This window comes from Furipterus horrens, unplaced genomic scaffold (genome assembly GCF_987537825.1).
Source record: "Furipterus horrens unplaced genomic scaffold, mFurHor1.1.pri manual_scaffold_4, whole genome shotgun sequence".
Lineage (NCBI taxonomy): Eukaryota > Metazoa > Chordata > Mammalia > Chiroptera > Furipteridae > Furipterus > Furipterus horrens.
This window is the reverse complement of record NW_028327174.1, coordinates 72810569-72837074: the sequence shown is the minus strand read 5'-3', so window position 1 is coordinate 72837074 and position 26506 is coordinate 72810569. Positions and strand designations below refer to the sequence as shown.

The following is a 26506-nucleotide window of genomic DNA, read 5'->3' as shown; positions in this document are numbered from 1 at the left end:
GCCTGATTACCTTATTGATAAAATCAGTATAGTACTCATTTTGTATGTCATATTGTTGCTATTTAAATCTATTGAGAATATATGTGAAAACACTTTTTGGAAACATTAATTACTGTACAATCATGAGGTAGTATTATGGTGGTTGCATTCATAGGTACTATTAGTTTTGTACATTTTCAGTTAGATTTTTGTGAACAGTCATATAAACCTAAACATCTAGTTAACCATTTACTTTGTTAAATAGACTCTGAGTTTAAGTCAGTTTTTAATGAACATGTATTCACACATATATTGAAAGCTCAATAGTAAGAGTAGAAACTTGGGACCATTATGTTCATAACTATCTTGTGCTTAACATGGTTGCTAACACATAGTAGGTTCTCACTAAATTTTTGTTGAATGAATAATCATATAATACACATAAATAATTATAAACAACTTGCCATCCAACAGAAAATACTATCTTTGACTTATTGCAGTGAATGTGGATCTATAGACAAGAATGCTATTCAGTCTAAGATTGTCTTGGGCCATCCTTTTAATTTTATATGTGCATTTGCATGTTTTATGTTGAGAACATAGTTAATGTTGAGGATCTACAGAGTTATTTTCTGAGGAAATGTAGGATAATAAGATTGCTTTGTATAATTTTCAAGCCATATAATCATCAACAAGATATTATTAATTACAGCTAAGAAACTACTTCGACGTATTGGAGGATAGAAATTGATGGAGAGCTTTATTGTAGAGCTTTATTCTGTTTTAAAGCAAAGGTCATCATCTCCCATCTCAATTTATATGTTCTTTGAAAAGTTATTAATAGACTTGTTTGCTAAGCCAGGGCTACTCCAATGTGTATGTTCTATTTTTATTTGAATTGCTTGCACTGTAAGGGAACTTTTTGCTGAATTTGTGTAGTAACATCTTCAGATATTTAGTTCATTTTATAGGGTAGTGCTTCTCTTCATGTTTGGACATAGTGCTTTCTTAAATTCTTGTTGATTGCTTTTGTTTTCAGTATTTTAATCTTTTTCCAACTCTTCTTGCTGCTTTAAGGATTTTAAAATTTCTTAAAGCCTCATTTTATTATCTTGGAATTTGAGATAAAGTATATAGTTCTTATAATACTTTCATCCTAATTTAAACCAATGTATTTTTTTTCTTCTATTAAATCTTTAATTCATTTAAATACTTTAAAATCAGAACATATTCAAGTATAAACATACACACAATTGTGTTCAGAGTTAGGATTCAATTTTAACCTTATGATTTTTGAAAGTGTATTTTTTTTCTTTTGTTTTTTTTTAATGTGTTTTATTGATTATAATGTTACATTTGTCCCAATTTCCCTTCCCTCTTCTCCCCTCCACCCAGTGGCCCCCCTTCCTCCAGTTGTCCCCCCCTTTTAGAACATGTCCATTAGTTGTGCATATAGTTCTTCTCAACCTCTCTCTGTCTATTCCATTCCCTCCTACCATGATCCTTAATTCCTATATCATCTCCCTCCCTCTCCCTCTTCCCTCTCCCTGCACCCCCCAATATGTTCCCCATACCCATAGTTCTTTTTCCACTCTCGTTGCCTGTTTAGTTTGCCTTTGTTTCAATTCTCTAGCTTCTGTTGTTGTTTCTTGTGATGCAGTTTTCATTTTAGATTTCATAGTTTTGATCCTCCTTTTTCTAAACCAGTCCCTTTAACATCTCATATAACAGTGGTTTGGATCTAATGAACTCTTTCAGTTTTGTTTTGTCCTGGAAACACTTTCTCTGCCCTTCTATTCTGAATGACATTTTCGCTGGATAGAGTATTCGTGGTTGTAGGTTTTCGCTTTTCATTACTTTGAATATTTCTTGCCAGTCCCTTCTTGCCTGCAGGGTCTCCCTTGAGAAGTCAGCTGATAGTCTAATTGGGACCCCTTTGTACATGATTCTTTTCTTCTCTCTTGCTGCTTTTAAGATTCTCTCTTTATCTTTAACTTTTGACATTTTGATTATAATGTGTCTTGGAGTGGTTCTCCCTGGGTCCAGTTTTTTTGGAACTCTCTGTGCTTCCTGGACCTGTAAGTCTATTTCCTTCCCCAAGTTTGGGAAGTTCTGCTTTATTATATTTTCACTTAATTTTTCAATTTCTAGTTCATCTTCTTCGCCCTCTGGCAAACCAATGTTTCTTATGTTGGGCCTTTTATAGCTGTCCCAGAGGTTTCTGATCCTCTCATCATTTTCCTTGCTTCCCGTTTTTTCTCTCTGCACCGGTTGACTGTTTGTTCCTTCTCTGTGTTCTGGTTTGTTGATTTGAACTCTGGATTTTATTTCCTCACCATCTGTCTTGTATGTGGTTTTGTTCCGTTCATTATGAGTGTTTTTCGATTCTTTCTCATCTTTTTCCAAATCTTTTGTTAATTCTGTAAGCCACCTGATAACAATGGCCCTGAACTGAGCCTCTGACAGGTTTCTTATTTGTTCATCTGTCAGATTCCTCATCTGTTGCCTGGTGAGCTGAGCCACTGGGATTTCTATAGTTGTCTGCCTCATTTTGACAGATGCGTTTTGTTTTCTTGGGCCGGCTATAGGGGGCAGTGCCTGTGTACTCGTCACCACCCAGCGACCCGCGGCAATCCGCAACCTTTCTCGCCGCGCTGTGGCCCTTTGTGTGGGGGCGGGGGTCCAAGATGGATTCACACAGTTATTCCGCTAGGAGACGGGGATCCGTCCTCCCTCCCTCTGGGCCTCACTGTTCAAGGCGATGTGGTGGCTGCTTTCCCCAGCGTTGGGGTCGCAAGCTGCCGGGGTTAGACTGCAGCCAGGACTGTTCTCCCTGCCGCTGTCCCTGGTGCGACCACAAACAGCGCCACCCCCTTTCGCTCTTCCTACCTGCCCAAAGGGCGCCGCTGGTTTATAACTTCATACGTTGGGCTTCCATGTAGTTTTATTTTCTGGAATTTCTAGTTATCTTTTGTTTTGAAGTAGTTGTATTCCTCTCTAGTTGTAGAGGGAGACCGACTGTGTCCGTCTAAGCCTCCATCTTGGCCGGAAGCCTAAACCAATGTATTTTATCATGACTATTCATGTGGAGCTTTACAGAATTTAAATGAATTTTCCAACTACCAAATTAGATTATTTAAAAATATCAACATTGTTTGCCATTCATCATTTTATAAGAGATGGCCCAGAATTTGTCCAGAGAACTTATCAGAGTTCTAATATTATAGTGAGACGCCTTTTTCAGTCCTCATCTTTTGGATCTATGGAAAGGAAAATTAAAGCTGGGCATTTTCTTTGGACAGGAACATCTAGAAAATCTTCTTATTATGGCCTTTTGTGGTTTTTGCCTCTGCTTGGGTGTCTGCCACTTTAGTATTTAAAAAGCCTCTAGACCAGAGATAGTGTATGTAGTTGGGTTCTTCAGTGACAAGCTGTTAATAAAATTTCACAATTAGTTACTTTTAATGTTAGAGAATATCAAAAGAAATAATATTGTTTGCCATGTTTTCCAATTTTGACCATGACCCATGTAGGAAATACACTTTATGTCACTATCTAAAACATTATATAGTTGTACACATATATATGTTATATAAAAAGCCTAAAACAAATAATTTATGAAACAACTTGGTTTTTGATATCAGAGTATGATGCAGTCTGTATTTCCTACCTTGGACTATTCTACTTTATTTTTAATATGCTATTTGTGACTCCCTAGATTTTTTTAAAAAAATTTACTGACAGGTGGTAACTTGAATTTTTTTTTTTTCAGATTTAATGTGTTTTATTGATTAAAATATTACATTTGTGCCAATTTCCCTTCCCTCTGCTCCCCTCCACCCGGTGGTCCCCCTCCCTCCAGTTGTCCCCCCCTTTTAGATTATGTCCATTAGTTGTGCATACAGTTCCTCCCAACCTCTCTCCGTCTATTCCATTCCCTCCTACCATGATCCCCAATTCCTATATCATCTCCCTCCCTCTCCCCAATCCCCCCCCGTTGACCTTCCCCCAATATGCTTCCCGTACCCACAGTTCCTTTTCCACTCTCGTTACCTGTTTAGTTTGCCTTTGTTTCATCTCCCTAGCTTCTGTTTTTTAAACCAGTCCCTTTAACATCTCATATAACAGTGGTTTGGATCTAATGAACTCTTTCAGTTTTATTTTGTCCTGGAAACACTTTCTCTGTCCTTCTATTCTGAATGACAGTTTCGCTGGATAGAGTATTCGTGGTTGTAGGTTTTGGATTTTCATTACTTTGAATATTTCTTGCCAGTCCCTTCTTGCCTGTAGGGTCTCCCTTGAGAAGTCAGCTGATAGTCTAATTGGGACCCCTTTGTACATAATTCTTTTCTTCTCTCTTGCTGCTTTTAAGATTCTCTCTTTATCTTTAATTTTTGACATTTTGATTATAATGTGTCTTGGAGTGGTTCTCCCTGGGTCCAGTCTCTTGGGAACTCTCCTTCCTTCCTGGACCTGCAAGTCTATTCCCTTCCCCAAGTCTGGGAAGTTCTCCTTTATTATATTTTCACTCAATTTTTCAAGTTCTAGTTCATCTTCCTCATTGTCTGGCAAACCAATGATTCTTATGTTGGGCCTTTTATAGCTGTCCCAGAGGTTTCTGATCCTCTCATTGTTGCTTCCCATTTCCTCTCGCTGCATTGGTTGACTGCTTGTTCCTTCTCCATATTCCAGTTTGTTGAAATGAACTCTGGATTTTTTTTCCTCACCATCTGTCTCGTATGTGGTTTTGTTCCTTTCATTATGAATGTTTTTCGCTTCTTTCTTATCTTTTTCCTGCTCTTTTGTGAATTCTGTAAGCCACCTGATAACAATGGCCCAGAACTGAGCCTCTGACAGGTTTCTTATCTGTTCATCTGTCAGGTTCTCTATCTGTTGCCTGGTGAGCTGTGCCACCGGGATTTCTATAGTTGTCTGCCTCATTTTGACAGATGCGTTTTGTTTTCTTGGGCCGGCTGTCCGGGGCAGTGCCTGTGTACGCGTCACAATCCAGCGACCGGCCGGCGCCTGCCTGTCCGCGACCTATTTCGCAGCCCTGTGGCGCTTTCTTTGGGGGCGGGGGTCCAAGATGGAGTCACACAGTTATTCCGCTAGGAGACCGGGATCTGTCCTCCCGCCCCCCTGGGCCCCACTGTTCAAGGCGATGTGGTGGCTGCTTTCCCCAGCGCTGGGGTCGCGCACTGCCAGGGGCTTGACTGCCGCCGGGATTTCTTGCCGCCCCGCCGCTGTCCCAGGTGCGACCGCAAACAGCACTGCCCTCTTTAACTCTTACCTGCCCAAATGGCACCGCTGGTTTATAACTTCATATGTTGGGCTTCCGTGTAATTTTATTTTCTGGAATTTCTAGTTATCCTTTGTTTTGAAGTAGTTGTATTCCTCTCTAGTTGTAGCGGGAGACCTAGCGTGTCCGTCTAAGCCTCCATCTTGGCCGGAAGTCCGGTAACTTGAATTTTGTAAAGCATTTTCAAATAAGTATGCTTATCCATTGGTTAAATCTATTCTAATACAAATGTCTCACATGACTTTCAAAATTATCTGCCTTGCCTCTACATCAAATAATTGTGAGAATAAATATAAATATACATGTATATAAATTATTTTAATAATCTGGAAGCATTATTTTAATGTAATTTTTACTTGTTTTAATATGTAGATAATGTAATGTAAAATGGGAGTAATGGTAGATTCAAATGTAAACTCAGATATAAGCTTTATAAGAATCCAGCTGGCATGACACAGCAAATATGATCATTCGGTAGGCCTTTAAGAGAGGTAAACCAGGCTTTGAGCATAGTTTGATCCCTAGTCTGACATTAAAACTAATACAAAATTCATAGTGATTATAAGTAATTCTGAAATTAAATTGACATCACAAGAGGTACATTAAAGTTTTAAAAGTAGATATTTGGTTCTTTAGCATAACAAATCTAGATTTTGATTTTAAATTAGCAGTTGCCTTCAAAATTTTTTCCAAAAGTTCTAAAAGTATTTTTTTTCTTTCATTATTGAAGAAGTGAGTATTTGTGTTTCCCTTGTGAAGTTAATGTCCATCCGTTTGTTATACACTGTCCTAAGATCATTAGAACATGTTGGTTTTCTTTTAATTTGATTATAGAATTGATAATGTAAGTTATTATTACTATTTTACATTTGGTCAAACACTATATACATGTATATTGATCAAAACACTATACAAATTGATCAAAAACTATACACATACATATTTATATTTATCCTCACAATTATTTCATGTGGAGGCAAGGCAGATAATAATTGAACCGGATTCAAGACCCAGAAATATTAGTTCCTAGTGTTGTTTTCACTGGTTTTCTTTGAAGTTAATGCTTTTTTTAGTTTACCAACTATTTCATCAAGTGAGTTTACCAAGTATTTTTAAATCTTTAACTAAAAGAATGTTAATGGAAGTTTCGTGAAGTTTGTGTTAATCTGTGTATCGTATTTATATCACCACCATTCAGATGGGGTAGGAAAGATGGAGTTCTAAGGAAGATAGATGAATAAGCATGTGAAAAGAATTGCGCAATTAAAGCTACAATGATATACGTACCACTACCAACCTAATAGAATGGCCAAGAGCCTGAACACTGACATCATCCTTGTACAGCAGCAGGAGCTCTAAGTCATTGCTCATGAGAATGCACAATGGTACATCCAAAACTTGGAAGCAGACAAGATATCCTTCAGTAGCTGAATGGATAAATAAACTGTGATACATCTGGGCAGTGGAATATTATTTAGGGCTAAAATGAATTGAGATGCCAAGCTATGAAAAGCCATGAGGAACTTTAAATGCATATTGCTCAGTGAAGGAAGACAACCTGAAAATGTTTCATATTGTCTCATTCCACCTGCGTGACATGGTAAAGGCAAAACTATGGAGGCAGTACGAAAGATCAATGGTTTCCAGGAGTTACAGGGGAGGGAGGAATGAATAGGGGGAGCACAGAAGATTTTTAGAGTAGTGAAAATACTCTGCATAGTACTGTAATGATGGATGCATGTCATTATACATTTGTCTAAACCCATAGAACGTACAACACCCGAAAGTGAACCCTCAGGTTTGCTGTGGACTTTGGGTGATCATGGTATGTCAATGTGGGTTCATCAGCTATGACACATGTACCATTCTGGTGGAGGAACTTTATAATAGGGGAGGCTGTGCATGTGTGGAGGCAGAGGTATGTGGGAAATCTCTGTACCTTTCTCTCACTTTTGCTGTGAACCTAAAACTACTTTTAAAAATAAAGCCTATATATATATATGAAATATCCTCAGCTTACTCAGCTTATCCAAACATCAGGGCATGGTGGAAAGAAAAGAAAGAAATTTCATTAGCATGCTATCAAGATAAGCCAAGGTCAGAAAAGAATTTGGGCCAAGCTCATGGAAATAATTTGTTCTCAATTAAAAAAGAGAATACTACAGTGGTAGGGGACTTCTTGGTCATAACAGCTGTTTTATATTGAGTGCCCTGTTTCCTGTATCCCATGCATTCTCTTTTTTTTAAAGAAAGATTTTATTTATTTATTTGTAGAGCTAGAGAAGGGAAGAAGAAAGAGGGAGGGATAAACATTGATGTGTGAGAGAAACATTGATTTGTTGCTTCTTGCCCCAACGGGAAACCCTGGCATGTGCTTTGTGAGCCGATGCTCAACCAAGTGAGCCATGCTAGTGAGTGAGGACCCACACATTCTTAATTTGCTATCACTTTTTGGTAGAGTATACAATATTCTAGTATGGCCTTTCTCCGCTGGGGTCCTATGAGGGAAGTAAGGCCTATAGGAAATAATTTAAGTAACTATTTTCTCAGGTTTCCCAAGGATATGGTGTGTGGTTAGAGCCACTATAGCTACATGGGAGAAAAAATTAATTCCTTTTGAAGAGTAGATGTTTAGTGCATTAGGCCTAATTCTATTGTAACCCCTCCACCCCAGATAAGAAGAGCTACTTTAGTAAATTCTTTAAAAACATGCATAGAAAGTAAAATTTTGATATCTGCCAAGGTCAAAATTTTTTTTAAATTTTAACATAATATGTTATTGATAGCTTGGCTAGATAAGTAATCCTATAATAGAAGTCACTTTACTTCCAGTTTTGAAGGCATTATTTATATTTTTGTCCTGATTCCAGTATTATTGTTGATATTAGTAGCTTATCTGATTCCTGATCTAGAGTAACTTGATGCTGTGAATTATGTGCAAAATGTTCCTTCGGTATAAATGAGGTTAGTTTTTACTGCTGTTGGTTTGTGATTTGGCTTTCTTGGATCTGTAAGACAGTGTGACTACTTGTTTATCTCATACTTTCCAGTGTCAAATTTATGTTGTTGATGTATCCTTTCCTAGATACACACTTGTGGGATACATGCCCACACATGTTTATGATTTTTAAAAATATTCCTTTTCTATAATTTTTTTAGAGATTTAGGAGGAAACATATTATGTCATTGCCTTCATTCTGCTATTTTAACCTGGTACACTTCTAGATTTTACATGTTATCCAATTTGATCCTTACAATAATCTCATAATACAGGTAGTAATATTATTAGCATTTTATAGATGAGGAAACACAGACCAGAGAAATTATGTTAATTGCTCAAATATTTCCAGCTAAGATCGAAGTAGGATTTGAACCCAAGGAGTTTAATTTCAAATCCTGCTTAACTATTTATTATACTATAATGCCTTTGGTGGTATTATGTCCTTTATCCCTTGAGAGACAAGCACCATTGTATGAATTAATTATAATTATTTCTCTATTGTCTATAATTAATGCTAATTTATATTTCATGAAATTGAGATAAGTAAAAACAAAAAAGAAGAAACTTGTAGTTGTGGGTACCAACCATAAACTATTTTTATCACTAAATGATTTTGAAATGCCTTTGCCTAAGAAGTAATATTATATATGGGAAATTGAGTTTGTTTAAGAGTCCTTTCTGGTAAAGAGAAAGTCTTAGGTTATAGGGAATGCTCTTGTATATGAGTGGAGTACCAGCTACCAGCCTTGAAGTGTATGCATAATGAAGAAGGAAACTAGTATCTTATTGTAAGGTACTTAAATGAACCATTAATTGTAACCAAACTAGTTGTTGTCCTACTAAGGGAGTACATTTCCAGGCTGAAAGTAAAAACTGATCAGAAAAATCAATCTAGGATATATAAAGAAAATAACTGACTATAGAGTTTTTTCACTTCAATTAAGGTAGAGTTAAGGTAAATGAATTTTGATATAACTAGGAAAGAATTTTTAGATTAGCTATAAAGACATGATATAGTTTATTTAACATTTTGGCTATAAGTACTTTTCTGTTAGATTTAATACTGTGAGATCATACCACTTAGTTTTAGCCTAGTTAAAAAATAAAAAAAGATTTCTTTACTGTGATAAATAAGGGTGTACTTTTTAATAGAAGAGTTTTAAGTGGAAAATACTCATTTGTAGATTATTTATTTTGAAAAATTTAAATGTAGTAAAGAACTGTAGCAGCTCATACCTCTTTCAAGGGAACATGTATTAAAACATACAGATTATTATGGTGTCTTTTTAATCTTCTCTAGTAATTGATTTGGATTAAGACTCTCTTAATGACTCATATTTCCCTGCTAGAGGCGAAATTTAAATGTTTATCATTTGCTTTAGCTGTTGGAATCAATTAAAATTGTACTTGAAAGAATATCTTTCCTTATGAATTCTTAATCATGGCTGAAGCAAGCAGATTAGATCTAAACCTAGAGGCTTCGGGAAGGATAGACAGTCTTATGTTTATATCCATTTTTGCAGTAAGCAAACCCTGCAAAGGAAAGAATCAGAGACGTGGGTCGTGTGGTGGATACTACAGAAACAGAATGGACGTGGAGACGAGGGTGGCATTTTTTGAGAAAGGAAGAGAAACCGGTTTTATGACTTCATCCTGACTCTCTTAAGTATTGATCTTGCTTTGTTTTCCTAAAATAGAGTTCACTGTAGGGCATTCCTGGAAGGTAGAACATTAGTGGAATAGCCATTCTCGTTTATCAGGTCATTTAAAAACCCCGCAGCATGGTTTAAAGCCTTTTCTGTCAGTCTTTTTCTGTTTACTGCTCATTTGACAGCCTCTGGTCCTTCTCCTTTGCTGTTAAATGTGTGTGTCCTTTGTTTGTACTGGTGGGTTTTGCTACATTTGGATGTGAGAGAAAAGCCGGACATTTGCCATACTGATCTAATTAATTAGCCTTCTGGGCGAGCATATACGTTAAATAGACCTTCTAAACCATGAAAGAAGAGAGCTCACAACAACGTAGATTTTCTTCCTGTGCTGTGGTTTCGCCTGTTTTATTTCCTCCACGAATTGATGGCCGAAAGCTAGTCCGAAATGCTTCATTTGGAGGATATAATGAACTTTCTCCTTCGCTGCCAGGTTTGTTTTTTAGTCTAGATTCTTTTCTTAATTTCTTGCACAGTTTTCATTAAAATAAAGTAGACATTTTAATATCTTAAGACTGCTTTGGTTTAAACACAGCAATTCTATATGAAAGGTTAGGTTCTAGTAACTGCACTATATTGCTTGGCTTTTCAATATTTTCTCTTACAATGTCTTAAGCTCAAACTTGGAAACTAATGATTCAGTAAAGTATGAATCTTCAGTGCTTCTAGCATAAATTTTTGTTTTAATTATACAAATAAATAGTATGAGCCTTTGATAAATTAAAGACTTTTCTGGACTTAAGATGAATGTAAAATTCTAGAAATGATTTACTCTTAGATTTTTGCAAATGAAACTCAGATATTTAACATTGATATTTCTTTGGCTATTTTCAACAGATCAGTAACTATATTAAAATTGATGTTTAGCTTAAGCTTTAATAGTCAAGTCCTCACTAAAGTGAAGTTTTCTGCCTAATTTTTGAAATGGCTTACTTGTTGTTAGATGTGTTTGTGTATGATTTGCTTTTGCTAAGAAAATGTTACATTATTGTAGGGCAATAGTTACTAAATGCAATTAGGTATTTGACAGCTGTGATTTACATATTAAATAATTGGTCAATAAGAGGTAAATGCACATTTATCTTTCATTGTTTGAAAAAGATTTATTGTAGCAAATATTTGGATATATTTTTTTAAATATAAACTATTTTTTCTTTTCAGAAATATAAATTGCTACATAATTATATGTACTCTTTTTTAGTTATATTTTTCTTCTAAAATAAAAATATCCTTTTAATATTCATGAAAAAATATTTACTGAAACTGGTGCTTACTTTAACTGGTACTTTAACTCTGTATATTTTTCTGACACTTGTAGTTTGTTAAATTTGAATTATACTTTCTATTTTCACACTTACCTTTTATTCTTAATTTTTTGCAAATATTCATGTTGATAGGAGGTATATGCATCCCTTTGTGATAGTAAAATACATTATAGAAGGTGTTATCTGGGCAATTTAATAAATTATTTTAAATTCACTGATTTCATTTTCTTTCCCGACAATGTTTCTCAGAAGAATTGGAAACCATGGTCCTGAACGGTTGCCTTTGTAGTGTAAGCTTTAAATAGCATTCATAACCCGTATTTAGTCTTCTTAGTGTAGCAGGATTACTATCATGCTTGCTTGTGTTCTCAAAATGGTGTAAATTTTAGTATTTGTCTTTGTTAGGAGTGGATTTGAAAATACAATATACTGAATTTTTAAAATGTTGTTAGGTGCTCTACTTGATTTTACAGTGTAACTTCCACCTCTATATTTTTCCTTGTCTCCATGTTCTTTTTTTTTAAACCAGCAAGCTTGCTAAGAATATGTTTGCTGACCTTCATGCCTCAGTCCACTTAATACTAAAGAATCCTGTAACCCTAATACCAAATAGAAAACTCCGCTTTTTAAAATTTGATATTTACTTAGATAATTTAAGGTAGAAATGTCAGTTTTTGTTTTTTGTTTTTTGGGTTTTTTTGTCATACAATATATTGAATGTCATTCTGGATCAGTTTGTTTGAATGGAAAAGTGAATGATTGGCTTTGTTTTCTAATTCTTGGAATAGAGAAAATCATATTCATAGAGATGCTTTCATATTCCACTTAATAGAACCAACAGTTGTATTATAACCAGCCATCATAGAAAGCTGTTTAAAATATGTTTTATTTTATCAGCTAAGAAGTAGAATATAATTAGGTACTTCAAAGAAGCGAGCAGCCTTTTATGTATAGTTTTACGTTAAAAGGAAAAATTAATTTCTCTTGGTCATTTTATTGTACTGAAAAAAATTTTAGTTGCATTTTTTAATCTGACATTTAAAGATAACTTTATCTTACTACTTTGAGCACAACCTTTTTTTCATCTTAGTTTTCCTTATGAGAATCTTTTTAGTACCCCCTGCCCATGTGCTCATAGCGATACCATCGCACAATATTTTTTAAGTTCATATTTACTTATTGTCTCTTTCCTTAATCTCAGGTATAACTTCTAGATATGATCATTGAATCAATAATAGTACCTAAAAATTGGAGTAAATAAACTTTGAGCAAAGAAATCATTTATAGACAAACTATCAGCTTTAGTGCACAGATGGGTTTCTTTTTGTGTATTTTGGCTTCTCAGAGATTTTTTTTTACTGTACAATTTTTAAATTTTTGGCTGTGTTCAATATAGCAGCAATTTTATATTTTATAAGTGCATATTAAATCTACATTTGCAGGTATAGGTATATAATTTCATCTTAACAAGAGTGAAGCAATGTAAAACTTGCTTTACATCTAAATATTAATAAACCATATTTGTTCTTGAAGTGTATAAAAAGGTTGTATCTTATCAATGGTAATAGCACTTTATTCTATTAAGAAATTAGAAGTTAAAACAGAGTGCTAATTCAGGAATAATATCCATTACATTAGTAGGAGAAAATAAACTATCTTTATGACCACAGATTTAGGGAAGACTTTCTTAAGACCAAAAAGCACTAACTGTTAAAGAACAAGATTGCTAGGCTTGACTACATTAAAAATTAAGAATTGCTCATCAAAAGAAACTATGCAGAAAAATAAAAAGACAAGTTACAGAAGGGGGAGATGTTTGTAATGAATATAGCTAGTGAAGAACCAAAAGGGGGAATGCATCAGAAATTCTTACATAATTCAATAAGAAAAAGATAGACAATGAGTTTTTTTTTAAATGCACAAACGATCTGAAGAGGTTCTTCACAAAGAAAACATTAAAATATCTAAGTAACGAGTGAAAATGCCCAACATTATTAGTAATCAGGGACATGCTAAATAAAACCTTATTGATAGACCATTATATACAGATCCATGCCCATCAGAGTAGCAAAAAAATATTTAAAATTTATCAATATTGATGTTACCATGGATATGGAGAAAAAAGTCTTACACACTGTTAGTGGAAAAATAAACAAATTAGTAAACAATTTGGTATCCTTAAAGTAGAAGACACACATATAACCCAGGAATTCTGCTACTAGGTTTAAAACTTAGAGAAACTCATGGATATATATGTCTACTAGGATGCATTTCCAAGAATATTTGTAGCACCAGTGTTCACAAGAGGGACAAACAAGGAACAACCCAAATGTCTTTCACCAACAGACAGGTAAATAGTGATAGAGTCATGCAGTGGAATTCTAATCAGCAATGAAAATGAATTAAATACCTGATGTGATATGCTAGTAAAAAATCATTGTAAAAGTCAAGATAGTTACTTTTGAGTAGAGTAGATTGTGATCAAGAATAGTGCTGCTGGAGGGAATCTTATGGGATGCTGACAGTTCTCTTTCTTGATTTGGGTGGTGGTTAGGCAAACGAACTAACTGTATACATCAAATTATATGTTTATGTTTTATGCATTTCTCTGAAGGTGTGCTATACTTAACATATTCAAAAACTATTACAAGTTAAAGTGGAGTCCATTTTTATTAATTTTTGGATCAATGTATCACATTTTTGTATTTAAAAAGATGAGTAAGGATTAGATCCTTCTTTCAGGAACTCACAGTGGAGTATGGAACATTTACATGAAAACAGGTAATTGAAGTATATTATGCTAATAAGTATTTTCAGGGCAGCCTTGCTCTGAGAAATCACCTGGAGACCACTGTGGGATCAGGGAATGAGTTTATTGAGGGAAAAGGGGGAAAAAGGATAAAGGGGAGAGGCAGCTCCCAGACCAACTCAAGGGCCCATAGGAGCAAGGGGCATGGGGAACGGGGAATGGGGAACAGGGACTCCTGGTCCTCCTTGTGGGCCTGTAGGAGTCCCACCTGCACTTCTGCGGGCACCTTTTTATACTTGTCCACTACACATTTTGGTGAGGGTGAGTTTGCTTATCAACATATTCAGTAGATCATTTACATCTCATTGCTCCCCCACAACACACACACACCAGGTTAGTTAACATATTGGGCTAGGTCCATTACCATTTCTCCTGGGAATGGTTTCAGTCCATCAACATATCTTTTGGGAACTGCTAAGTCCAGGACCAGGTTGATTAGCATATACCAAAAGTCCAGGTGTGCATTCTAGCTGCCTCCATGTTCTGACAGGTATGAAGTGCTGTGTCTCAGAGAAGGGGACAGCTAACTAATGCCCACACAGTCCAAGTTAGGCCTCCCAGAGAGGCAGCCTGTCATTCTAGAAAGAGCATGAATTTTAAACTTGTACCTAAGTTTGAATCCGCTCTCATACTATCACTTATTAATATTAGGTTATTTAATTTCTGTGAGCCTCAGTTTTTTCAATTTTACAAAATACAGTTAATTTTTGTGTGTGTGGCATTGTAAGTAAAGCATCTAGCATAGTATTTTAGAATTGCAAGTATTCCTGCAAATGAATAGTGGTTGCTTATTGTTTTCATACAATTGTTATGCTAATTAATAAAATTATCATCACTGTTGATGAATGAATCAGAGTTAGCAAGGTACAGAATAGGTTTAATGGATATAGACTAAGAGAGAAAGAATGTTAAAGCAAGAGGTCTAATAAACTGAAAAACAGAGAAGGATATCTGAGTGTTTATTTTTTATTGATGTGTAGAGATATATGTAACTGCTTCTCAATTCCCGGAATGTTTCTCATGCCACTCCTAGTCAGTTCCTCCTTCATCAAAGGTAAACCACTGTTCCAACATCTAACACCGTAGGTTCAATTTGCCAGTTTCTGAATTTTATATACAGTGATCCCTCACTTATTGTTGGTATTACATTCTAGACCCCCCACGATCAGTGAAAATCTGTGAAGTAGGAACCTTACATTTATTTTAGTATTTATGTATATTTTAATGCTTTTTAAACCCTTCCTACACACTTATTAACCTTTCCCAGTCCCTTATTAACATTTTCCACACTTTTATAAACACTACTTATATTCTTAAACATATTCTACACTCTTACCTACGTAACTTTAACAACATACGTATGCAGTACCGCAAAATCCCGCAATATAGCCAAAAATCTGCGATAAATAATTAAATATAATATTTTTTAAGGTCCCGCAATACAGTGAGGCCGCGATAAGTAAACTGCAATATAGAGAGGGACTACTGTAAATGGAATCATTTGGTATTGGCTTTTATTTTATATTATTTTTTTTTGAAGGGGTGAGGTGGCTTCTTTCACTCAATATTATGTCTTTGTTTTGTATAGTAATAATTGGTTTTATTGTTATGTTTGTAACATTCCATTGTGCAGATATTTTAATGGCTACCATTAATAGCCATTCATGTCGTCTCCTGATTTGGGCTCTTATGAATAAAGCTACTAAGAACATTTTTGTACTTTCCTTTTGGTGAGCATGCACACTCACTTCCGTTAGACAGACCCCGGATCAGAACTGCTGTGTATGAGAATAGGCATACATCCAGCTTGACTTGCTCCTATCAATAGTTTTACAAAGTGGCTATGCCCCTTTTTACTCCCACCAGTAATGAACAGAGTTCCAGTTATTCCACACTCTTACCTTTACTTGGTGTTATTCCTTTTAATTTTAGCCATTTTGATGGAGTAACAGGTTTTGGGTTCTATCTCATTGTGGCAGTGGGAGAGGATAGTAGGGAAGGAATGTACCACCTGAAATCACTAACAAGCAAACTTGGTGAAAAGTTGTGATCTGAAACTATTCTGCATTAGTCCTAATGGTCAGTAATGTGTGGCAGGCTTTAGGATTTTGTCTGTATCACTTTTTAAAATGAAGAAGTAATTTTAAAGTAATCTTAAATTTCCACATATGGTGGAAAATAAAAAGCTTAAGAAGTATTTCAGCAGAGCCCTTTGGCTTCTAATAAATATACTTTCATGAGTCACTTTTTAAACTAAAGACTATATTGCAAGTTTGTTTTTTTTTTTAGGAAATGACCTTTATCCAGACTAAAGAGAGTTCCCTAGTGTGACACTTTACTTTGCTTACCTTGGAATTACCCTTGGAAACTTAGTGCACAATATGGCAATATTTTCTTTTTAAGGTCTTTGAACATTTTTATATGTTCTTTGTATTTTATGGTTATAATCTGCATATTTTCCCTTAGTTGAAACTCAGAGTGTTTTACCAGACTTAGAAAGCATTTTTGCTTTATCCTTCAATAATTTTAAATAACTTGGAAGTTTTCAGGGCCATTATTTTAAAATTATGCGATTTGCAAGTTTGAAGTATAGAGAATCTTTTAAAGTGTGATTTATTTATTGGTTTTGACAGATAGTGTACAACCTAGGATTATGAATGTCCTTTTCCAACATTTGAAACTTTGTATGGAACATACTTTTTTGTTAAAGGAAAAAAAAAAGGTTATTCGGACTTAAAACTTGTACTTTTGTTTTAATTTCTGCTCTGCTCTTCTCTTAATATGTGAATATAGACACAGTGGAGAGGTGTTTTTCTTGATCTAATAAATGGATTTGTCTAAATTCAGCTGAATACAAAACTAGAGAAATTGAAGTAAATATCTGTTTTTTGTGAGAATAAAAAGGACATCATTTTTATATTTACTATATAAACTTTTAGAAAATCTTTGTGCTCTTATACATATATTTAGAAGATCTTTGAAGTACTTTATATTAGTTTTTTAGTATTGAGAATTACTGATTACAAGTATTATTCTGTATAAATATTTTAGAATTTTTAAACTGAATTATGTAACTTTGGTTTGCTTTACACTAAAGATTCAAATTCTGATAAGTTTTTATTTAAAATTTCATGTTGCATTTATGAAACAGGTTTTTTTACCCCTATTGGGGTTAAGTGATCATTCTCTTTACCAGAGGGATGGGAGGAGGGGAGGTGTGTTGGGGGAGGGTGGGGGAATTCCTTCTTTATAATTACAGAAAAAAAATCAATAAATCGCTGATTTAGGAAAATGGAATGGATTTGTTTTTAGCTGATATAAACCAACTATGGAATAAATGGTATCACTGATATGCTAGAAATTATTTTTTGATATAGGATTTTATTGGACTCAACAAATAATTTTCAGGAAGAGTTAATATTATTTGCCCTTAAAAGTAGAAAGAACTTCATTAAAATCAGTACAGCTCCTTTTATGCCTGCTACATAAATCTCAGTATTAACATTTCTCTAATTGTACCCTTATAACATTAATTTAACTGCTTTTGTCAAAGTGTTCCATTAATATGTTAATCATGTTAATTGCAGGGATGTGTGCATGTTTATCCCAGTACATTTATGTATTTTAGATTCATCTTTTTAGAATTTACATTGTAATACTCAGTGACAGTGATAATAAGAGTCATTATTAATTGAATGTATACAGTGTTGCAGAATATAGTGCTAAGTGCTTTCTGTGCGTTCTCATTTAATTCTCACAATAAGCATATTGTTAGATTTGTTTAAGTCTGTTACTCAATCAGGATTTATTGCCCTGGTCATCTTATATCGCCAATTCTGGAATTGTTTTCCAGTTTGGCAAGAAGTGTGAAAAGTATGTTGGATTGGTTTTATCAGGATTCTTTGTTAGGAAGCAGCTCAGTAGAAGAATAAAAGTTCCGTGAGGCCTGGATTCACGCAAAGTACTCTAGGAGCAGAGAAATTAAGGGAAAGACTTCATTGCCTATGAAAGCCTTAATATATTCCAAAGAATTATTATGCTAGTAGTCTTTAAACTTATAAGAGTTTAAAACTGTATGTTCAGTCTACACTTGTACTGATGTACATCAAATGCAATGTATATTTGAAGTTGAATGACTTATCTGCATTTGCTTTTTAATGCCTACATATGCTCAAAAGTACCAATATTGATATAATCACAATGTTTTTAAAGGTTTTGAAAGAGGAAGGGAAGACATCTCTCAAAATAAAGATGACTCTTCACTCTCTATGTCAAAAAGCAAGGTAAGCATATTATAGCCCCCAAATATATGATTATAACATTTTTCTAATATTTAAGATGAGGGAACTAATGCTGTAATCCTGTCAGATTTTTATGAAACGGTCTTATGTTGGTATGTCTAAACCATGTAGTATGTATAAATAAAGGAAAGTTTCACTGGGGCTGATTTAACGCTGTTGTTTACTTGCAAATATAGCCTATTGGTAATCGTATCCTCTCTAGAGTTATATTGTTTCTGGTGTGATTGCTACAGCAGTAATTCTCAAACTGAAGTCTGAGAGTGTCCCCCCTTCAGAGAACCTCTCAGTGTTCATGGTTTTTAAAAAAAATTCTTAAGGATTTGGGGTTCATTCGAATGACAATCAAAATATGTACATTTTACCAAAGGCCAAAGATCTCTTTCTTCAAATAAGAGGTAGTTCCCTAAATTATATTTCTCAGACTGGGATACTTGTACATATTCTTGTATCTGTTAAGATTTTTTTTTTTTTCTTTTAAAGTACATATTTGAGAAACACTATATGATGCTTTGGTTTTCCTTTGGGTATGTAATTCGTTGGATTTCCATAACGTAAAGGGATTTATATTTTGTCTGTTATTTCTGGTCAGGTTTAATCGCAGGAGAAACTCATTATGTTTATGGGATCAAACCAGTGACATGAAGTAAAAAAGTCTATTTCTTAAACTAGTAAATTCTCTGCTATTCTCAGCAATAGGCTTTGCTTTAAAAACTCTAACTTTTTGTTTGTGTTCTTGGGAGCAGTTGAGAAGATTCCGTGATATGTTTTAATGTATAATTTTACACTAATTTTATTTGCACTTTTCAAGTATTTATTAAAGGTCCATCTATTAAGATGGACGTTTAATAATACTTTATATATATAGGTAACATATACATGAGAAATGCCTTGATCATTTATATGAGATGTGTAATTAAAGAAAATTATAGAGGAAATAATTACCCTGGATCTGCCATGGCTAGTAATACAATGTGATTTATAGAATTTTAAAAACCTATTTTCAAACTGTTAATACCTGAGTTGGTGAATGAATGGTATAATGGTATTCTTTCCTATTCAGAAGCCTAGACACTTAAACCCCAGACCTACACACCACAGCTAATTATATGTATTAGTCTTTAAGGGGGGGGGGGTGCAGGATAAGGGGGATGGGGAGCCTAAAAAGAAAACTTATATACCTTAATGAAACAGTATGCTTTGGAACTGCCCTTTGAGTACAATAGCACTTAGTCGTACATGACTCTTTAAATTTAAGTTAATTAAAATTAAATAAAATTAGAAATTAAGTTTCTCAGTTACATTAGCCACATCTCAAGTGCTCAGTAGCCACATATGACTAGTGACTACCATATTGGACAACTCAGATATAGAACATTTCTGTCGTTCAGAAAGCTCTACTGGACAGCATTGCTGTGGAATAAAAAAAAAGTGAATTAGAATCTTGACTCTTATTATTGTGATTGTGGTCAGTAAGGTTATAAAGGAAGGAAAACTTAGTAAAGTGTTTCTAACAAAAATGGTTTATGGTTTTTGGTATTTGAAAGGTAACCTTTTAGGGACGGGGGTGCTGGGTGGAGGGGAGTAAAGGGGGAAAAATTGGAACTATTGTAACAATATAATCAATAAAATATACTTAAAAAATAATAAAAGGTAACCTTTTCATTCTGAAAACTTAGTAATGTATTTTACTTTATTTTTTTAATCCAATCTTTTAGTCTGAATCCAAACTTTATAATGGCTCGGAGAGGGACAGTTCAGCTTCAAGCAAGCTCACAAAAAAAGAATCTCTCAAGGTTAGTTTCCACAGCAATTTCATGACTAGCATTGTGCTTTACCTGTGCTTTGAAAGTAGGCTGATCAGCTAAACAAATGTGTCTTCCTGGAAGAAGAAAAAAATCCAGGCAGGCACACAGAAATATCAATATTTGTATGACATTCTGGAGTCAACTGAAAAGGCTGTATAATGACTCTCCCAGCACTCTCAGGCTTAACTGGCCACTGCTGGGGCTGAGGACCAGCGCCCTCCGCAGAGCTGTGCTCCAGTCAGGCAAGTCACTGTGTTGTGCGACACCTGATGGGGGGCTCTGCGGCCCTTTGAAATTCGAGTTTATTCATGGGCTGAATTTGGCCCATGGGTATATATACAGTAAGTCCTCACTTAACATTGTCAGTAGATTCTTGAAACTGGCAAATGATGTATGACAAGACCAATTTTACCACAGGCTAGTTAATTTAAACGAGTTAAGTTCCTACGCATCACTCACCATTATAATGAAACAGTGTTGAACAAAATGTTATTTGAAGATCTGTATTTTGTCTCACGTACACAGTGTTTTAAAAGTTCAACAATCACCAGTTCAGATTCCCAGGTTTTCTTAAGAAATATGCTATATGGAGCCTGCCTTCCAGATTGGCCACAGATCCTGGAGCCTCAGGAACACATGCTTTCAATGGACCCTGATCCCTGTGTGGTCTCTTTTGTCCCTTCCATGCCCCCGTATCTAATCTTGTATGCATTCGCAGTTTCATATTAGATCTACTGTTAATTCAGATATGCATGATAATAAAGACCAAAAGTCTATAGTTTTTTTACTGTAGAATTATTAAAATTTTCTTATTTGTATGCAGTCTCTTTACCGTTAAGTGAAACTATGAAGAATTTGTATTGGAGTTAAAAATATATATGTATCAGTGATAGGTTCACACCACTCTGCTCCCATTCATGGAGTAACAACAAAGCAATTATAAGACTACATTAATTCACTGCTACTTCCCTGTATTATCTCAGAACTGACTTAAGAAGGTAAAGCTTTGATATTTTGAATGAATGAATTCCCTTGTTGTGGTTTCTTAATTATATATTTTTTTATATATTGGTATCAGGAAAGAGCAAAATTATCAGTTGCAAACAATTGCTGCTTTATTCATAATATGAAAAACATTGCTAACAGTAGATTTCCAGCAATATGAGAATATTAATATATTAAGAAAAATTTTAGAAGCAATATAGCATGGTGGTTAAGTGCATGTATTTTAGAGCTTTATTTGTGTTGTTTAAAATTTTTACCATGAGAATGTATTTATATGTTATTATGTAATTTTTTAAAAGGTAGAATTCTTTAATAAGATACAGAAAACTGGACTAGTGATCAGAAAAAAGAACTTAGATTTTAACCTTACTTCTTAAAATTTCTACCAGTTGTCAGGGGAAAAAAAAAAAACAACAGAAAAAAATAGTTCTTTTATCCTAAGATGCTAGATTTCTAAAAGAGGGTTAGAATTTTATACTCTTATGTTCTAGATCTAAAATTTTTAAAAAGAAATTGCTCATTTCTAATGAATTTTTAATTTTTCTATTATTTCTATAAAATAGGTGCAAAAGAAAAATTACCGAGAAGAAAAGAAAAGAGCCACAAAGGAGTTACTCAGTACAATCACAGATCCTTCTGTTATTGTTATGGCTGATTGGTTGAAGGTCAGTGTGTATTGAATCTTTACCTACTGGAATAGGAAAGCCCAGAGTGCACTAAAGCCTACAAGACATAAATAACTACTAGCATGATTGTTTTTCACTGACAAACTATTAATTGTATCCCAGAGGTTCTCTGTTCCAGTCTTAATGAGGAGAAGGAACCTTAATGTTGTCACTCTTGACACAACATCAAATATGCATAGCAGCTCTTTTAAAAAGGCTTTTTCATTTGTATGGCATTATGTAGTCTAATCAATATGCTGTAAAGTAATTTTTGCTTGCTTTTTAAATTATTTAGTATTACTGTAGACTTGGTATGTGCATTATTGAGAAGATATGAGACAAAGTTAATACTAAAATTATCATTTGAAAAGGATTAGTGTTCAGAGAATGTACTTGTTGCTGTTCCTATAACTTATCTTTTTTGGTCTCTGGTATTCCCACTTCTTTTTCTTTTTTTTCCTTTTTTTTTTTTTTTTTTTTTTGTCCTCTCAGTCACTCTATCCTCTTTCTCCTTCTTATCTGAAGGATATTTGGTAGTAATCTATCAGTCTAAGGCTAACTTTAAGAATCATCAGGTGAAGACCCTGATTCCCAAGAACTTTTAGTACCTGGCATTGGCCTAAAAATTACCCTAGCCCTGAAATCTTTTCACTTTCCCAAAGAGTTGGCACAGAGTTGGTACAACCTCAACCCAAAATCTTAATGAGATCTGTCATTGAAGTTCTCTTACTAACATAGAAATCTAGTGATGGTTTTCCTGATAGTTCAAGTAACGTTAGAGTCTTCTTCGATGTAGCACTGAAAACACCTTCTAATTTTGGCTCTATTTAGAAGACTAAGCTCCAGATCTCACTGGGCGTTTCAGAGCTAAACCGACTCTTGTCTTTTGACATTGGCTTTCCCCAACCAACTCCCCAAAACTTCCCAACACACCCCCTGGCTGACTTTCTAAGTCTTACCTTCATTTTGATAATTTGCCATCCATGTTCTACTATCACATCTGCAAGATCCAGAATCTCAGAATAACTTATGTTTCCATCTCTTTTACATGTGCACATACTTTTTCTTAAAGATTTTCTATTATTTTCATGCCTGGCTCCAAACTCCTCTTTTCTAAATTTTTCTTGCTTAGAGTTACTGTGGTATGCCCATTTGGGGAGGTTGGGAGCCCTGTATTTATTTCATAATTTATTGAAAGAACAGATGTTTTACAGTAAATAAAACAATACTTTCTAGTTTTTAATCTCATATTATATTAGAAACTTTTTCAGTATTGTGAATTCAGTGACTTGCATAGAAACACTTAATGGATTACAGAAATAAAGTAGGAAAAACTAGCTATAGACTTATTTTTGACATGGCATTAAACACTAGGATGAGAAATATTTTATTAGACTAGTGAAATTTATGTAACTTGTGTTTTAAATTTTCCCAAGAAGTTTATTTGGCACACTTTATGTGATGACTTAGAAAGCTATAATTTAGAGAAGATAATTTTAGGCTCAATGTTCTTCCCTCTCTCTACCCGTCACCAGGTATTTAGGGAATGAATCCCTAGTGTGTGCTAGCGGTGTTTTCAGCACTCTTTATGTAGTAGTAAGGGGATAAAATGTTAAAAGGTAGAACAGTCTTATATAACAGAAATAAAATTATAGCTATTTTAGATGCTAAGAGGAGAATCTCAGTATCAAGAAAGTATATTTTAATAGCCCCTGACCTGACCTGGAAGGGTAGGAAAACCATTCTACTTAGTACAATATTTTGAAACTGTTGACCCATTTCTCCTGCTAGAATTTAAGATCTTCAGAAGCAGAAATCATGCTACTTTAAAAATTTTTTAATGTTGACACTATTACAAATGTCCCCATTTCCCCCCAACTCTTTGTCCACCTCCCCCCATGCCTCTTCCCTCTAGTCATCACCACACTGTTATCTATGTCTATGGGTTACGTATAGATGTTCTTTGACTAATCCTTTCCCCTTCTTTCATACTGTCAGTTCCCTACCTTAAATTCATCACAGCATACTCAGAATGATAGAATGCTACCACCCACAATAGTACTTCTTCCTTCTGACAGCCATCAGTCTGTTCCATGTGTCCATGCCTCTGTCTCTATTTTGCTTGGCAGTTTACTTTATTCATTAGACTCCACATATAAGTGAGATCATCTGGTACTTGTCTTTCATCAGCTGACTTATTTCACTTAGCATAATAATCTCAAGGTCCACCCATGCTGTCGCAAAGGGTAAGAGTTTCTTCTTTTTTTTTTTTAAACTAGTGCTTGTTATTTAGTCACTTTAAAAAAAGTCCATTGACTCTAACATGTACATTTTCCTGGAAATTTTAGATTAAAACATCCTGTTGGCCATTACTTAGTTTGTATCTTGTGGAGCAGAAAGAGAAAAACAGAGCTTTATTTCTTAAACTTATTTTCTGTAGATCCGTGGTACTCTAAAGAGCTGGACCAAGCTATGGTGTGTATTGAAACCCGGGGTGCTACTGATCTATAAAACCCAAAAAAATGGTCAATGGGTAGGAACAGTCCTTCTGAATGCCTGTGAAATCATTGAGCGTCCATCAAAAAAGGATGGCTTTTGTTTCAAACTTTTTCATCCTTTGGAGCAATCTATTTGGGCAGTGAAGGTAAGCACTTGTTATATAGGTAAAAGGTAAAGATGATAATCTTTGAGTAGAACTGAGACAAATTAATTAATCTCATGATTGCTGCTCTCTGCCAGGACTTTTAAATTTATTTCTGTTTTCAAGGACATTATTCTTCTGTCTACCCACAATGAAATGCACACTTAAAAGTCCTTTTTATCTTTAAGATCAAACTTAAAATTATCTCCAGAAAATATTTTTCTAACTTATATTGTACCTTATTATCTCTTTGCCATGGGGATTTGGTTTGTACTTTTCTTTTTAAATTTGCAATGAATAATCTTGCTTTGTAATATTGTATCATGTTTACTGTGTTTTTCTCTTAATCAAAATTGTAAGATCCCCTAGAACAGAAGCTGCCATTTATTTTTGTAAATATGTGCTAAGAGGAAGCCTATAAGTAGTCACAGTCCTCCTTACTCTTGAGAAGCAATTTTCTTTCAAGACAGAGTTCTAATGCTTTATCACTCAAAAGCATTACTATGGTCATTTCTGTATTATAATAGCAGAAACTTAATCAAAAATAGAAATGTCTTATTTGATTAACTACCAAGAAATTCTACAAACAGTAGACGTGCAGTACACACTAACTTGAATAAATGAGTCTACTTTAAGTTTTTACAAAGCAATCATTGTTTTAATTTGAAAGAAGGTCAGTTATATTTGAATAAAGGGGTTAGGACTCCCTTAAGGAAAACCACCTGATTGAGATGAGGGCTAAGTAAAAGTAGGTTCAGCTTTTAAATATTTTTGGTATTCCTTAATTAGGCAATATACTACATATACCTAGGGAAAAAATGGACGTTTTACTTTTATTTTAGTAATCTGAAGTCAGGAATGCATTTAAGATTACAGAGTTAGTTTCATTCTGTAATTAGATACTTTCCATAGGGGAAAGAATTTAAGCTATACAACCTGTGGTATTTGTATATCATGTGATTCTCAAGTGAAAAAAATTACTTTCAAAACCTTTTATATATTGCATTTATTCTTTACTAGTACTATAAGGAGTTTAAGAAATTGTTAAAATCATATTGATTTTTCTGTTTTTTCATTTTGAATCTGCAGCTTTACTTTCTAATGCTTATGCACTTCTAAAAGCTCATTTTATTCCTTGATCTGACAACCTAAAATTTGTGTTTTTTTCTATCAAAATTATACTATAAATTCAATCCTCACATTTTGTTCTTAATTTTTATTTATTGGTTTGAGAGAGAAGGAAAAAAAGTGGGGGAGAGGGAGAGAGAGAGAGATCTGATGTTTCAGTTGTTTATCCATTTATCGGTCTATTCTTATATATGCCCTGACCTGATGATATTGGACCTGCAACCTTAGCTTAAAAGGATGATACTCTAACCAAAGGAGCCACCTGGCCAGGACTTCTCAGTCCTCAGATTTTTCTTCTCCAGATAAGAACTGTGTCCACCTAATATTAGCCTTGGTGATACTAATTACTGTAGAGCTCCCAGTATCGTATACTTCCCAAATGAATTACCCCAGCCAACAACAATGAAATTCCTTTTTCTTGTTTCTGGAAAAATAAAATTAGCTTTTATAGTTGGTATTTATAAATAAGTGTATCATTGGTTATAAAATGGAACTTTATTTTATCCTTAGACCTAGTAAAAATTCTTTTTTCTTTTTCTTATAAATTATATTTCCAGCTGTTTCTTATAGGTTTCTAGAAATTAAGTATTTTTTTCTAGTAGTATATATAGGATAGAAATTATTAAATTAAAATTTTGTCTAGTATGATAAAATTTAGGTTTCCCTCTAATATGTGAACAATGTACAGAAATAATGTTTAATGATAACTATAAGGTGTTCTGTTTTTGGTAAGGAAGTATACTTGTTGGAAGAGGAAAAATTCCTTAATACTCAACATTTACTTTCTCAAGCATAAAATTAAAGGTTGTTTGCTTTTAAATTATAATCTATGCCTAACATAGGTTGTTACCAATAATAATGGATAATATAAAGTTGAGATCTCATAATATTGTATGCCTTTT

At 34.2% G+C, this 26506-nt stretch overlaps 1 protein-coding gene across 6 annotated transcripts in view; it reads left to right on the top strand.

Moving 5' to 3' along the window:
• Window positions 1-26506, top strand: part of OSBPL8 (oxysterol binding protein like 8) — a 166513-nt gene that overhangs the window by 97664 nt on the left and 42343 nt on the right. For all 6 annotated transcript variants that reach the window (XM_090273641.1, XM_090273640.1, XM_090273639.1 and 3 more), the window contains 4 exons: window positions 18272-18342; window positions 20076-20153; window positions 21734-21835; window positions 24276-24479. In XM_090273641.1, coding sequence (XP_090129767.1) covers window positions 18272-18342; window positions 20076-20153; window positions 21734-21835; window positions 24276-24479 — 455 coding nt within the window. The remainder of the gene's footprint in view (window positions 1-18271; window positions 18343-20075; window positions 20154-21733; window positions 21836-24275; window positions 24480-26506) is intronic.